Raw genomic sequence first — 17,254 nt, forward strand, 5'->3', positions numbered from 1 at the left:
AGTTACCTTGTTGAGCTTAAGTTTCCTCATTTATAAAATAAGATGAAGGTGAAGGGGATTATGAGGTACAAACTGCCAGTTATAAAATAAATAAGTCACAGGGATGTAATGTACAGCACAGGGAATATAGTCAATATTTTGTAGTAACTTTGGATGGTGTGTAATCTATAAAAATATTGAATCACTATGTTGTACACCTGAAACTAATATGATATTGCAAGTCAATTATACTTCAATAAGAAAAGACATCTATGGATCAAATTTAAAAAAAGAAATTGTAAAACTAATCTCATTGGGCTATAATGTGGATTCAATTAAATCACATATGCAAAGGGTACATAAAATATGGTAGATGCTCATTAAACCTTAGTTTCTTTCCTCTTAATTTGATCCATGTCTCAAAAATGTTAAACCTCATTAGGTGGTATCACTAATTTGATTGTGTTAAGAATGACTCATGGGTAGAATTTTTCAGAGTTCAATGCCCAAACAACCCACAGTATTGAGGATAAAACTGTGTATAACTCATCAGACTGCTCGTGTCATAAGATTCTGCTGGGAATCTTTTAACAAGAATCCGAACACTGAATGACTGCAAATGTCTTCTTATTTCATGTATTCATTTTTTTAGGGTGAATGTGGAGAATGCGGTAAACCAGGAATAAAAGGTGACAAAGTAAGGAACTTGTTTTTAAAATGCTAACAGCTGTGATCCCTTTGGGACTGAGTTTCCTTAAGAAGAAATTCCTGGATTCATTGTGTTGCTCTCACTACTGGAATTAGAGAGTCATCGGCTCAATTTTCACATCTGTAAAACATGAAGCAAACAACAAAGCCACCCCTAACTTTATTTAATGGAGCCCCCAAAGGCCTTTCTTACGGACCATTAAGACTTTGCCTTGTGGCACCCTAACCTTTGAGACCAGGCCCACTAAATGTTATGGTGTAAAGAATAACTTAACTAGCAAAGTCAATTCAAGCTCCAGTTGGGTCAAAGGAGAATTGTTTTCCAGATGTAAACGCTGAGAACAAGCACCTTCCAAAGTAGAGTGAAGAACTCTATGAAATAGGTTAATGAAATACTTTTCAGTAATGTGGAAGAGCTAGACACAGATAAGGATTTGAAAATGCAGCAAGCCACAGATAATTGGGTATTTACCTTTCATTAAAAAATAAATATGAATAAAATATGTAAACTGGAGACAATATTAAAATGTTAAGGAGTTCCTTAATGGACCAGAAATACATAGAGAGTATATTTGAAACATGATAAAGGGTCCAAAAAAGTACAGAGTAAAAGTAAATAGTTTTCATTATAGTTGAGAACTGTTACCAGCATGCCACCAAGATACCAAAGTCTTTCAATATCTATTTTTTAACTATGGGAAGAGTCAAGGAGAGAAAACGAGGAGGAAGGTGAAAAGAAAAGGATAAAATAGTGACACTGGCCTATGTAACTAAACACTTTAAATAGGCTGAGACTTTCTGAAAGCTTTTAAACTACTGTAGAGTTAAAGGTCAGATGAATCTGAAAAATGTAGGCTTGGTAATTATCTCTGGACAAAATGAAGGGTGTGATAATGAATGGATTCTTCCTGGAGAATAACTGAAAATGGGAGATGGATATAGACTTGAAAAAACAGAAGAATGGACACACAGAACAAAAATTAGTCAAAAAATAACTGGAGAAACTATTTGAAATAAAAATGGCTGACAAAGATTTAATACAGTTCATTGACTAAGATGGGAGGGATTGTTAAATGCCCTATTATTTTCTGTGCTAAAAAGAAAGAAAAAATACTGCCCATTATAAATGTAAGGTGCAACTGATTGTATGATGTATCCCAATTTCAGAGATGTAAGTATCTGAAAAAATGCATGTCTAAGGTCAATGAAATATAGTGCCCTTGATGTGAAGAGTTCATGTAAGTTTACACATAAAACATACAAAGAACACAAAGCAACATAAAAGAGGAAATATAATTGGGTAATAAATAAAAAAATTATCCAAACACATAAGCAATCAGGTAAGTAAAATTAAAACATTAAAATATTACTCCACCTATCAAATTAGCAAGCACTGAGATAATATATAATACTCAGTATTGATGGAGATATTGTAAGATGAAGATGCACTCTCTATACTCAGATAGTGAGAATGGAAATCTGAACAAAATTTATGGAGGAAATTTTTACTTTTTCTTTCCATATATGGTGTGAGAGACAAAAGAGGGTGAATGAGAGACTTAAATGTGCTTACAGTCTCTGTGTCAGTCATCTTCTTCTAGGAAATTATCCTTAGGAATGAATCAGAACTTGAACAAAGATTTATACACAGAGATATTCACTATACTATTGTTAACAATAGAAATCATCAGAAACAAGTGTCAAAACTAGGGAGATGAGTAGCTATGACAGAATCATATTCTTGGATATTATTCAGTTTACTAAGAGTTTTTAATGACATGGAAAAATATTTTTGATAGAATGGAAGACCAGATAAGTAGGACACAAAATTGGATATACACTTTGATCAAATTATTTAAAGAAAGACCTACTGGATGAAATAATAATATTGGATGAAAATATGCCTAAAATGTTAATAGCTGTTAGCAATTTACTTTTTTTCTGTAATTGTCAAGGTATGTCTATTATAAACAGGTTACATTTTGGTAATCAGAAAAAAAGTGGAAATCTGAGAAAAGAGAGACTAGATAATATTATACTGTCATAAAAACAAACTTTAAAGGGCTTCCTAGTTATGGGACATATTGAAATACTTTCTGTTAGAAGAGTGTTGAGTATAAGTTGTGTTTTGCCAAGTTCTATGTATTGAAGATGGGCAAGAGAGTGATCTAGACATTGTGGAAACTCACTAAATTTTTTTAAAAATTTATTTTATTTATTTATTTTTGGCTGTGCTGGGTGTTTGATACTGCTCGCAGGCTTTCTCTAGTTGCGTCGAGCGGGGGCTACTCTTTGTAGTGGTGTGCGGTCTTCTCATTGTGGTGGTTTATCTTGTTGCAGAGCCCGGGCTCTAGGCGCACAGGCTTCAGTAGTTGTGGCACATGGGCTCTGTAGTTGTGATATGGGGGCTCTAGAGCGTAGGCTCAGTAGTCGTGGCGCACGGGCTTAGTTGCTCCGCGGCACGTGGGATCTTCCCGGACTAGGGCTCGAACCTGTGTCCCCTGCACTGGCAGACGGATTCTTAACCACTGCACCACCAGGGAAGCCCACTAAATTGTTAATTTAACTGACGTTGCCTTGCTGGAAGGAAACAATATTCCACCAAGTTTATTGCTTTCTAAGGATTCTTAAGAAATTCATTTTTAAAATTCTGATCAAAATGTCAATATACAGGCAAAGGACTTAACCTAAAATCGTGTTTTCATGGAGTTTGTTTACTAGAGAAACGTTTACTAACAAGTTGGCTTGTTAATTAGGATCGTTCTGTTAACGGTGAATTTGTTGGCTTTGATGTTTGGATAACCTGGGAAGACTGGCCATTACTGGGAACACAGTTCCTTCTCTTCCACGTAAAATCATTGCAAGTTGAATGGATATTTAGAGCAACTTACCGTTAATTTTATTCCACAGGGACTCCCAGTGCCAAATGGACCAAAGGGACCCGGAGGACTTCAGGTAAGGAGGCGAAAACCAAATCTAAGTCTGTATTAGAATACCTAGGGAGCTTTTGAAATCTCTGTGCCCACTTGCACCCTCTACCAATTCAGTCAGAATGTCCGGGGATTGGAGTCAGGAATCAGTATTTTTAAAGATTCTCAGGTGATTCCAACGTGAAACAAAGTCTGGAAACCGGTACTCTAATATTTTGAATAACTAACGCAGGCTCCTTCAAAGATAGGTGCCGGCAGGTGAGTCTATTTAGTGAGTAGCTGAAGGGATAAAAGTGAAAAAGTTAGGGTTTAGGAAGACGAATAAAGTCAAAGCAGTTAAAAGCAGGATGTAACAATGTTTGCATTGCTGCTCTAATGCAGTAGGAAAAGCTATGCATTTTATCTAAATTACAGCATTTGTATTGTTCCATCATGATAAGTAGTAACTGCTCGATAGCATGGAATGATTCTTTAAAGCATTTATTTTAGACTTATCCCAGGGATTTCAGAAAATAATTGGATCAGTTTTTCCAGTCTGGGGACTTGCCTTGTCTAAAGCTGTAATGGGAAGAGGGTGCGTATATGTTTGAAGAACTAATTTCAGCATTTCAAAAAGTCTACTGAAAATTATACCTTTACCCAAAATTTCCTAGATGGCATCTAGTTGACCATCAACGCCTTTGTTCTGGTCTGAAATTGTGTCAGGACAGGGGAGTAACTCTGATTATCACAGGTCATTGGAAACTCCAACTTACAGTTATATATGCCTTAGATATATATTTTTAAAGTTGTTGTTTATTCTTTCCAAAAAGGGGTCCAGCACAGGAATAATGTTGGAAACGCAGGTTTAGAAAACAAACACCTCATTAATAAATGTTTGCTCTCAGTCTAGGTACTATTTTAGAAGCTGTGTGTTTGACACAAGGAATTTTATCTCATTCCATTTCTCAATCGTGTGTAACTCCAACTTAACTCTGCCTTAGAAAGTCTGACTTCTAACTCCAGGATCTCTAGGGACCCTAATGAATGATTCATTCCTGATTGGCCTTCTGTACACAGAACTAATTCTTGGTTTTCATCTTGGAGCAGGGCATTACTGGACCTCCAGGGGACCCAGGCCCGAAGGGGTTTCAAGGCAATAAGGTAATCATACCCATTGATTATAGACAGGCAGAGTGCCTTTCCGCTAGTGAGCTATGGTAATACACGTTTCTATTAGGCAGAAGTCAATGGATTCTTTGAGGACGAATCTTTGGAAATACATAATAACCTGCAGGTGTTATACACAGAATCATGTTTAAGTACATGCAGGAAGTCAGTGTCATAGTCTTTTCATTTCTTCTTATTATTTTATTCAAAGGGGCATTATTAAATATAAGCCATTATTTTTGCAGTGTTTCCATCATACTCCCGCCCTTTTGGTCATTTTATGACTCATAGAAACTGAAAAGTAGTAATAAGCAACACAATTCAAATCACTCTATTTCCCACAGGTAATGTCAACTCAATACACAGTTTATAAGAGAAGGGGATTTACAACTGTCATACCAACAAAAATTAAACTTTTTGAATTGCGAGGGTGTAATCTCTATCAGTACCAGCCTTGTAATGTCATTCCACAGGTAACCAGGCAAGACGTATAGGGAGGGGTTGAATAAGAGCCAGATGGAACCAAAAGTTGAGAAAGAAGGGATCTTTAAAAGACCTATTTATAAGACTCCATTTTCCAATGAGGGTGGCCATTAATTTGCTGAAAACAAGCGTTTTAGTGCCTTTTTAACACTTCTCAGTGCTTAGTAAATTCCACAGATATAGTAAATATCTAATAAACGGTGTTGAGTTAGTGACTGGAGATCTGTGGAATTTGTGGCAGTAATAACAGCAGACAGTACTGTCCCCAGAGGACCCTAGATAAAGCCAATCTTTTAAGGGTGCTATTAAATTTAAGTTGTGGGGAGCAGTTGGGCTACTTGACTGTTCTTTTTTCCAGAGAGAGGTAAGGGAGTGACACGTATACTATTTTTAATGAGATAATGACAATGTGTGATTTCCTGGGGCAGTTTTAATTGGCAAATTAAAATAGAATGAGCTTCTCAGTGGGCGTGTGCTTAAGGTTGTCTGGGGAAACTGTCTTTCCCAGTCCTTGCCTATGATTAATTCTCTCTGGGCGAAAGAACTGGCTCTTCTGAATACTGAGTAGAAGTTTTTACAAAATTGCTTTGGCTGTAGGTAAAATCCTGCAGCAAGGAAAAGAAAATATTTTGACAGTCCACACTTATTTCTAGGATTCTTTGGTTACCTAAGCTGATAATTTTCACATGTTTGTGAAAAAGAGGCTTAAAATCAGGGATCAGTTTTGGAGTTTGCAACAGTGATAGAATTACAGATTGTTTGAGCCACAAGGAATATTAGAAATCATACTGGCCCAAAGTTTTCATTTTGGATAATGAGAAGTCTGGAAATCAGGGCATCTGTAGGGGTGCTGGGCTGGGAGCAGGGCACTCAGCTTCGGGAGATGGGTGATGGCAGTTCATAAAAACGTGCCATCGTTTGATCACTTCTCATGTCTTATACAATTACTACTCAGATTTTTCTTTTAAAGTGGATTTATTTTCACAGAATTTTGCTTTTAATTCTAAGAATGCATTAACTCTTAGAATAAATAATGAGTCAAGTATATTGGGGGAGGCTGTAATTTTCTGACATAACACTTCATGCTCAACTTTCACATCATCATCATAAAAGGAGTCACTTTTCCAAAGGTATCTGAGGACTTCAACTTTCCAAGGGCCTCTCTTTTTAAAAATTCTTTTCTTCAAAAATTTTGGTGAAGGGGCTTCCCTGGTGGCGCAGTGGTTGAGAGTCTGCCTGCTAATGCAGGGGACACAGGTTCGAGCCCTGGTCTGGGAGGATCCCGCACGCCGCGGAGCGACTGGGCCCGTGGGCCACAGCTACTGAGCCTGCGCGTCTGGAGCCTGTGCTCCGCGGCAGGGGGGGCCGCGGCGGTGAGAGGCCCACGCACCGCGATGAAGATTGGCCCCCGCTTGCCACAACTAGAGGAAGCCCTCGCACAGAAACGAAGACCCAACACAGCCAAAAATAAATTAATTAATAAACTCCTACCCCCAACATCTTAAAAAAAAAAAAAAATTTTGGTGAAGATATTTAACGTAAAATTATCACAGGTTTAAAATCACAAAATTCACTGCCAGGTGAACACAAAAAATTCATTGTCTGTTAAAAAGATGTCAGTATCTAAGGAATATTGGGGGTTCTTGGGAGGGAGTGAGATGGGAGTAAGCGTCTCATTTTTCTCCTAGTTTTATTTTTGGCTTAAGGTCACAGATTTAATGGTCTCTTGACTGTTATTTGGAGACTATTGCTAATTCCTACCCCTCTTTGGATCTGTCAACCAGAGACACATGTCACATTCATTAATTGTCTTAGGTTTTATACATTTATTCTTGTATTGCATTAAAAGTCAGGTTTCAGGGAATGGTTTCATCTTGCATCCCAGAATGTACTTCTAAATCTTAAAAACTTAATAAACTATTTCTTTGCTCTAACTGGAAACAATGTTTTATAGTGACATTTCTTTTTATCCATTACCATTTTATTACAAAATGGTTTTACGATATTGCTATTGCAATTCGTGCCAAAAAAAACCCTTTAAAATTCAGTAATTCTGTATTTTCCAATGGACACAGGGAGGATTATTATTTTGAAGCTTCTAAAATAACAGATAGCACTTATTTAGTGTATATTTACTATGCACAGATACAGTTCTAAATACCCATTTAAGATAACACCACCTTCTGAGGCATGATCTATTCTCACTCCCATGGTATAGATTAGGCTACTACGGCACAGAGAATTTAAGCAGTGGATTCAAGTCTACACCGCTAGGAAGGGACAGAGCCAGGATTCAAACCCAGCCAGTCTGCTCTTAACCACCATATTATATCTATCTCCTTAGGAAAACTGCTGAATTTCCTAGATAGTCAACCTGAGATAATTGCCTTTCTTTTGGACAGTATGCAAATTGCATCTGTCTACCTCCTCTAATGTACTCTGGCTGGAAACAAAAGTCTGTTGAGAGTGCACTTCTACTTGGTTATAATGTTCATCTGAAAATGCAGGAAAAGAAGGAAAGGAATCTCATGGGAAAAAGAAACCAGTAATGTGCATTTTCAAATATTTTGTCTCTTATGAGACCTTAAAATAGAAAATTTGGACTTGTAACATTTGCAAAGATTCCATGGGAGTTTCTAGATAGGGCCTGCCTATGAATTTGAATTTATGAATAGTCTCTCTCATGAGCGACAATCCCATTCTGTTGCTCTAGTGGTTGGGTTTTTTTCATCAAAGGGTTTGCAGAAAAGGTGGCCAAAGAGTAAAAGGAAAAAATAGCACATGAGAAATTAAGGAAAAATGTGATTCTGGCCCTATTTCACAAATTTCATTTCTGTCATTAGTATTTTCCGTATATAAAGTAGTATTCTGTCTTAAATGACCTTGTTGCCTTAGAAACAAAACATAGATGCTTCTCAGGAGGAAGCCACCTCAGCCTCTCCCATACACGAGGGTCAAGAGTGGTATTCATAAGAAGAACATCTCATCAGTGTCTAAAATCAATTAGAACTATCACATGCAAGTATCTGAGAAGCCATATCCCTAGGACCAAACTGGCAATGTCCCTAACGAGAGAGCACAGTGCCCCTTCTCAGTAAAAACTGAGGGCGTAAGAACCCTACGCCCCCTTCCAAGGGCTGGTGTGGTGGTTCAAGTGGCAATCCCATCTGGCCATAGAATGGGCCCTCCAATAACGAGAAAGAATGTTTCAAGACTGGCAGGCCTCTCAAATCACAGAGAACAAGTAACCAAAATTAGTTGTGAACAAATAAACACAGTAGAATGCTGGATGTGCCAGGCCCACATTAGGTAATTTTTGCCATTTCTTTTTCTTTTTTTCTTTTTTTTGTGGTACGTGGGTCTCTCACTGTTGTGGCCTCTCCCGTTGCGGAGCACAGGCTCCGGACGCGCAGGCTCAGCGGCCATGGCTCACGGACCCAGCCGCTCCGCGGCATGTGGGATCTTCCCAGACCGGGGCACGAACCCGTGTCCCCTGCATCGGCAGGCAGATTCTCAACCACTGCGCCGCCAGGGAAGCCCTTTGCCATTTCTTGATGTCCTTCTGAGGTTATTTCTGAAGGGTGTTTTCTTCTCAAATCTCATCCAAATCTACTCTTTCCAAGACCCTCTTTGTGCTCTGGGAGGAGGGACTGCTCACTGTGGCCTGAGCAGGAAATAGCTTGTGACACGTTGAAGCATCCTAGCATGAGAGCTTCGGTGCTAGGGCCAAAAGGGCATTAGGAATTATCCCTGACGTATTTCTCCAAGGCAAAGCAGCACGTGTTAATCCTCAAACAATTTCAAAATACTGTGATATTTATGTTATATAGTAATTTATCTTAATAGACGTATTGCCTCCCTTCTTCTAACTTCTTCCATTGTTCTACTCTAGGACGCTCATACATTTTCTGCAGGGCTTTTCCCCCCTAAGTGTTTTCTTCTTGTGCTACACTCAAGTGTAAGAAACTCAAAGTCCTCTTACTTTATGTTCAGTTTAGTTTCTGAGATGTTAAGAAAACTCATAGAGAAATAGCTCCAGTCTGGTCCAGTTTAATAAATGGATATGGTCAGGGTAAATAAGCTCCAGTGAATCAAACATCCAGCCCATATCCAAAATAAACAACAGACCTAGTATTAGTGAATAAGTGAAACTTAACGTTTTAAAGGAAGTAAATGAGGGCAAATGAAGCACTTAGCCTACTCCAAAGCTCTGCACTGCACATGATCCTTGGACACCCTACTCCTCCTTACCTAGCTCTGTCATACTTCCATCCCATTTTTTGAGGTTCCCAAGCATGGCAGATAATTTTTTTTAGTAGTTGGTGTTCTTATAAAGAAATTAAGTAAATGAGAGCTAAATGTACAGATCCTGAAATTAAAATTGTAAACCTAGTAAACATCCCCACACATCATCCTGTTTTCTTCAAAATGCTCTATGAAAAGAGGTTAGTTTTTAAAACAGGGATGGCTGTCAACCTTTGACATAGCTGTTAGGAATGCGTATGTATTTTGGTAACTGAAAGAGTACTAATCAAGTTTCCTTTTAGTTTCCGTGCATTATACCTTTAAACATTGCCAGTCTTCTTTCAAATATGAACCATTGGCAGGAGAATTAGATAGATATGTACACGTCCATCACTGTTTTTGAAAAATCCAAAGCAGAAAATCTAGGGACAATGGGTCAGGAGTACTGCTATCATATCTGAGAGAGAAAAAAAATTATAATATCTACCCTCACACATGTTTAAGATAAGCAACAAATAAATATTTGTTGAATGAATGAATGAATGAGGAAATAGTCTTAAATGGAATGAGCTGTCAACAGTATCATACTGCAGACAGGTCAAATAGGCAGGACCTATGCAGTCACTTAGATTGTCAATTTTGCAGGTTTTGGAAACCTTTGAGAGATTGGGGAGGTGACAACGAATTGTGGAAGGGATCAGAGAGAAGGGTGCAATAGCCAGGAATTTTGACCATTCTTCCAAGATATCTGGATAATAAATAGAAACAGGAGAGTGTAGATGTAATCCATCAGAATCTTCTTGTGCATTTAATAACCTAATGCGTTATTTGTAATTCCGCTTTCTTCTAAGAGAGGCATGGAGGCTTGGAACTTTTTTTTTTTTTACAGTTTCAGATACACAAGTTAGAGTCTTATGTTTTCTATAATGTCACTATTTTCACTAGAACAGATATATCATTAATGAAGATTTAGTAGTTTTAAAAATTCATTCTTTAGTTTTGCCATTATTTGAATATCGATGCTTGATTTGACTTAAAGTTAGCTTAGCAGCTTTAGTAGGTCAACCTACTGAACATAAATATTTCAACTGTGGTTTGGAAAGAGTTCAAATACCACAAATATGAACAACTACGAAGAAGCTGAAACTTTCTCCTCAAACTAGAATGTTGTGTAGTTTTATTTCAGCTCTCACACAACTCAAAAGCCTAAAAATCCCCTAACATCATGACGTTGCTTCCAACCACTAAAAAAAAAAATCATGATTTCTAATAAGATATAATTCCTTATAACTTGATGGGAAGGAAATCAGGTGAAACATGTAGACATCAACAATCCCTAGTACAGAATAATCAAACAGAAAACTTTTTAAGTTCACAGCTCTCAATACAGAATGACTATATTTTTGGCTTCATGAAAAGTATTTTTAAGTCCAGGGTATTCAAACACGCCAGATTTTCCAGTTGCCCAAAACCAATAATGGGCCTTCTGGTTCTCCTGGCAGGCTAACACCTTTGAACAAGTTTGCGACTGCTCAGTGTATAGCAGTGCGAAGAGAAGAATCCCTTTACAATTTTAATTACAAATATCTGTCTAATGCAGAATCAGAGCCAAGCTGCCAAACTATGTGGCTGTTTTTCTTCGGGGATGTCAAATTCTAAATGCTATTTCTGTCCTGGGCCTAATTAAAGGGAAAGAATCGCTAGTAATCCAGCGATTCTTATTGTGGAAAGGGCTTTGACCTACATGCCTATCTGCCCACCAGGATACTAAATGAGCTTATTAACTCATTTGACGTGAGACAACTAATAGTGACAACTTGACGTGGGTGCCAGAACATGTGGCATGTCAGCCATTGGCTTCAAGACAGATGATTTTCCTCCCCAAATCTCGGACACATACGGTCCTCAGCAGATGGGGTACACCCTGCGTGCGTGTGTATGTGCGCATGCGTGTGCAGAGCCTGCCAAGATGAAAACTCCGATGGATCAAGTCACCCAAAATGCTGCCAACATTTCCCACAAAGGTGCTGAGTCTAACCCACAGGGCCAGTCAAGCGGGGCACTAATGTGGAACACAATGAGTTACTGCATGTCTTCAGAGCGTTGTCAGAATTCTTTTCTTTAATACTTATATCAGTGCTCTTAATTAATTCAAGTAAGTTGCAGCAGCAACAGTGCAGCAGGGAAAATTAAGTTTATTCTAAGAGGAAGGTTTTTATTTTAATTGTGGGAAAATATACATAATATTTATCATTTTAAGCATACAATTCAGTGGTATTAAATACACTCACAATATTGTGTATCGGTCATCACTATCTGTGCTCACAACTTTTCCATCATTCTAACGTAAACTTTGTACTCTTTCAACAATAACTCTCCTCACTTTCCTCTGCCCCCAGTCTCCAAGAGTAGGTTTTTAGGAAACATATCACGCTGTTAGGAACCTCTCTTCTCTCGTAAATTGGTGTCCTTCTCGGATTTACGGAGAGGGTTCACCCTGAATAGTTTCCAGCCACTCATTTTGTGCTAGAGGAGTCCTAAGAGTGTCCACCAGAGCCTAGATTCTTAACAGCTCTCTTGATGGGCTGTGGAACAGTCCTTCCTTTTAAGGAAAATGACACACAATTCCTTAGGTTTTATTATATATAATAAAATATGACTTTCCTATTAGATTGAGACATATGAATCATCCTTTTTGTAAGTCAAACCTAGCTGTATATTGTCAATTTCATTCGCTTTAACCTAATAGCAATCAAGAAAAGGAGTTGAGTTACTAAAATCTGGTACAACACTACAATTTTCATCACATTCTCCAGCAATTCTTTGTTATTATGAAGTTTTTTTCTTCTTTGAAAAGCATAAGTAGGTAGAGTATGTGAACAGTGATCTTTTCCCTTACCCAAGTAGATGTTATTAAAAATGATTGCAATTGGAGATTTTAAATAATGATGGTTCCAACAGTGCAGTTGCTTAATAACTGCTTTATATGTAGAGGTACATTATGTGATTACAGTATTGCCAATTATTATTTATGTTAACTTTACCACTAATTCAGTGACAACATTGATCCAGGTAGACTTTATGTGCCTGAAAGGGCATATAAGTTGGCTTGTAATAGTATATACTTTCATGTGGCTTATTTTTATTTTAGAGATTCTTTGTCTTCATATGATGATTCTTCAACTATGGGTAGATTGTAACTATCTGATTTTTGTATTTTTCATCCTGTAACAAAGATATAAATTTAGTCTGCAATCAAATGATTTTTGAAATACTTTAAGAACGGAAGAGTCCCAACAGGCAGTTTTGCATGGTGGTTAGAGCACTGGCTCTAAAGCCGGACTGCTGGGGTTCAAACCCAGCCCTATATTGTATTAGTTCTGTGATTTGGGAAACTCACTTTTCCTCCCCATACCTCTGTTTTCTCATTAATATAATGGGTTAAAAATAGAGTTGTTCTGAGGATTACATGAGTTAATACATGAAAAGCACTTAGAATAACACCTGTTACATAGTAAGTACCATATGTATCAGCAATAATTAAGCAGTTAAGTATTTTGACAACCCTCTTTTCATTAATGTAAAACAAAGCTAGCCTGATATGTTTTCTAAAAATATGCCTCTTATTACATAACACTTCTCTGAAGTAAGAGAAATTAGGAACTAAAAATAGAGCTTGATTTAACAAGAATTTGATGTTAGTTTCATGCCTCCATCCCCCCCTACTTTTCCTTCTTTCAAAAAAAAAAAAAAGGGCTTCTCTTAAATGTTCTCCCAAGCCTTTGTATATAGTAATCACTTCATTGAGTTTCAGCTAAGAATGTATTTTGTCCATACTTGAACAAGTTTGCACCTACAAAATGCTCATTCATCATTTTCTTCCACTGGGTAAGTATGACAATATTTGTCACAAGACTTAAAGTATTACAGTTGGTGCTATACATATCTGCGAAACGATAAAAAGAAGTTGCTAAAACATCTATCTAATGTTAAGAGCCCAAGGTATGACTAATTTACTTATAATTGTATTATTCAAGAAAAGGTAAAGTTCTGTCCTCAAAAAATTCAGAGTCTTGGACAACCATTCATTATTTATTATTTTAGGGAAAGGAAAGATGTTGACTTTGATTAGAGCCAGGAATAAGAAGTGTTGGGTTTCTCTAGCTGAACTTTCCATACAGTGTAACCTTAGGCCATCTATTGCCCTTCAACTGAAAGAAGAAAAAAAAAAAGATTAATTGTATCTGGATAAGTTTGTAGCAAAAACTGTGCGATAAGTACTTTATATCACTATGTAATGTATGCACAGTCGCTCTTAGTTAAAAACGTAAGTAAACCAGTGGGAACGCCAGAGGAGCAATTCCAAACCCCCAGTTCCCCCTGCCTAGACCAGGTTTCCTGTTTTGTTCACCTCTAGCAGCTGGCACAATATCTGCTCCTTAGTCACTGTTCAGTAAATATTTGAGGGCTGGATGGTTGAGCAGATAATGTCAATTAGCTAAACACTGAGAATGGAGAGCTGAGCAAAATCACATGACATCCTCCCACAGTCTATGGGGAGACATATTAACACATGCAGAAATGCAAAGTTGCAACTGTAATGAATGCTCAGAAAAAGAGGAAAATGATGTTATCAGTGCCTCTAGAATAGGGATTTTACCTGACCAGAGAAGCCTTCCCTGAAGCCATGCTGTTTAAAATAAGATCTGAGGGATGAATAAGGATTAACTAGGAAAAAAGAGAGGTAACCACATCCCAGATAGAGACAACAGCACATGCAAAGACCCTGTGGCAGGGGGGAACATGGCAAGTACAAGGAACTCAACAAAGGCCAATGGTGCTAGGGTGGCTAGAGAAGAGGCAACTAATAACAAATAGTTTTGAAAAGGCCACAGGACCACACCATGCAGGGGCTCACAAGCCTTGGAAGGAGCTCTGTCTTTACCCTAAGAGCAAAGGGAAAGGATTTGAAGGGTTTTACTCAGATTAAAATCAGAAGATTGCTCTGGCAACAGTGGATGGGTGGGGGAATAAATTAGAATGTGCTAGAATGGATACATGTAGAGTATTAAGGACTTTGCTGTAGTCTGAGCAAGAGATGATATTAATTTGGGGTAGACTGTAGAGGCATGGTAGAGGACACAGAGGTGGATGGATTTGAGATTTATGAGCATATTGTTAGGTGTTGGTGATGCATTGCATATGATGGATAAGGGAGTGAGATACGTTAAGAATGACTCCTAAGTTCTGGCTTGACATGTGGAGGGATCTTGATGCCCTTCCCTGAAATAGAGAATGCTGGAAGATGAGCAGGTCTGTGAGTGAAAGAATATGACTTTGTCTTTGGAAAGGATGAGTTACTTTTGAAATTCTCTTTTTCCTGACTTCTTTTATACTGCCTTTGTCAGCTCTCCCTTCCCCCTTTTCTTTTCTGGGCCACTGTCTTCCCCAAATCCCCACTAGACATCTCTCTGTGTACTTTCACTCCCACCCAACTTAAATGTTGGTACTCTCCATGGTTCTGACCCGAGCCTCCAGCCTCTTTAATCACTCTAAAGCTGCACTGTCCAATATAGTAGCCATACGTGGCTATTGAGCACTTGAAATGTGGCTAGTCGGAGTTGAAATGGGCTATAAGTGTTAAATACATGGAGGATTTCAAAGGCATAACATTAAAAATAATGAAAAATAAAATCATTAATAAGAGTTTTATACTGTTTATATGTTGCAATGATAATATTTGGGGTACAGTGGGTTAAGTAAAATCTGTTATTACTTCTTTAGTGTGGCTACTAGAAAATTTAAAATGACAAGTGTGGCTCACTGTATATTTCCAGTGGAGAGTGCAGCTCCAGACAGTGATGCTGTTGTCACCTCATTCCTGTCCGCTTGCCCCACAGAGCTGCTTACTGTCCTCAGAACATTTCTTATCATTTTATGCCTCATACTCTCTCCTTTTCCAGAACTTTCGTCCCCCTTCTTTCCTATTAGATTAAATATGATTCCTACATTTTTGTTCAGAGCAAATACCTCCGCTACTATATAAAACTTTCCCAATTCCTTAAGGTAGAATTAAACATTTCTGCCTCAGAGTCTTACATGCTCTGTTAATACCTTTTTTATAGCTAATTCACGTGCTTATATTTTGTTTTATATTTGTTTGCCTCTCCAGCCAGATTCTAAGTGTCTGCAAAGTGCAGGTGCAACCTGGTTTATGTCTATAATTATGTTAGGGGGTACTGGGTACCAGGTTGGTGCTCAATGAAAGTCTGGTGAATAACAATTGCTCTACACATATCATACAGCTACCATGTGACTGGTTATGACTTAGATGTTTTAAGACAATATTTCAAGTCCTCTCAACAATGCTGCAAGGTAGATAAAATGATCCTCATTTTGCATACGGGGATCTTGCAAAAGCTCAAACTGTTAGTAAATTATAGAACCAGAATTCAACTACACTGACTGAATGAAAAAGCCGTGTTTTTTTTTTTTCCTGTGATACCATGCATACTGAAAAATGAATTAAAAAATGGAGATTATATTCCTATATCATAAAATAGGAAAAAACACCAATTTCCTAAGATTGTTAGAAGACTAAATGCGATAATCTATATGAAGTGTCAGGGCAGTGCTTGAAAACAGTAGGTTTTATTAAACATTGGCTTTCTTCCATCTTGAGGTCCATAGCATAGGCATCCTTAATTTCTGAGAAGGATCAAAGTGGTTTACCTAACCTCCTCGATGCCCCTCACATGCTTACAACTCATGTTCACTTTCATTCACACTCATCCAAAGGTCATGAGACACTGACTTCTCTGGCGCTATCGACTTTAACCCAGTCCTCTTTGTATATCCCCCTGATGTTTAAAGAAAGTGGAGTAGAGAAATAATAAGTAGTACTGAGGGTATTCAATCTGTGGGTGTGTTTGTTGGTGAGGATTAGGGCAGGAATAATAGCAAAAAAGGAATCAAGCCTGGAGTCTTTCAAGGCTATGTTCCCTTGGTGAATTCCAGGAAAATCATTTGGAGTAGAGTGCTGACTCTTTTCTTCCTGTTCTGTCTTATCCAGCTATGGTATTTTATAATCAGAACCACTTTCTTTACCATCTCAGGAATCTCTGTAGGAAAGGGAAAGGCGAAGTGTGACAGGGATAGACATTAATTGTGGACCAATACTGTTCTGCAGGTCCTAGGTTGAGAGGCAAGCCTCCCAGAAAATAAATTTAAGCAGGTAAAGTGTGAAGATATGTTGATATGGGGCTGTGTTCAGGTAAGGGAAAGTGGCCCCTCTATAACCTCAGATCCCTGTAATTCCCCTGAAAAAGCAATATTAGGAAGTCTCTCAGTTGCTGTTGGTAGGGGACCAAGGCTAAAGGCAGCTCATGCGCTCAAGGGTAATATAGTTCTTTATCCTCTTGGCAAGTTAACAGCAGGATCACTGCCTTGTCCAGAGTTGGGAAACTTTCTCACCAACCTGTGTTCTTGTTTGTTTTAGATCAAACATAGGGACAAGTACACAGTAGGGCAGAGCTTCCACTATAAAACACTCAAATTCTCCTCCAAATACATAATATATTTAAAAGCCTTCTGATCCACTACAGAACCAAACTACATACCAAAGGGCAGGGAATGAAGAGAATAGGGAACTTAGAGCCTTATACCATTATTATTATTATTATCATTATCATTACTTTAATGGTGTGTTTTACCTCTCAAACTAGCCCTTTGAGTTTAGGGCCTTTGTTTTATTTTATTTT

At 38.0% G+C, this 17,254-nt stretch overlaps 1 protein-coding gene across 1 annotated transcript in view; it reads left to right on the forward strand.

Annotated features, from left to right (window-relative positions):
- Nucleotides 1–17,254, forward strand: part of COL28A1 (collagen type XXVIII alpha 1 chain) — a 161,550-nt gene that overhangs the window by 21,162 nt on the left and 123,134 nt on the right. The window contains 3 exon segments of the mRNA XM_007450791.1: nucleotides 632–676; nucleotides 3,598–3,642; nucleotides 4,707–4,760. Coding sequence (XP_007450853.1) covers nucleotides 632–676; nucleotides 3,598–3,642; nucleotides 4,707–4,760 — 144 coding nt within the window.

Source organism: Lipotes vexillifer, unplaced genomic scaffold, assembly GCF_000442215.2.
Source record: "Lipotes vexillifer unplaced genomic scaffold, Lipotes_vexillifer_v1.1 scaffold107, whole genome shotgun sequence".
In the NCBI taxonomy this organism is placed as follows: Eukaryota; Metazoa; Chordata; class Mammalia; order Artiodactyla; family Lipotidae; genus Lipotes; species Lipotes vexillifer.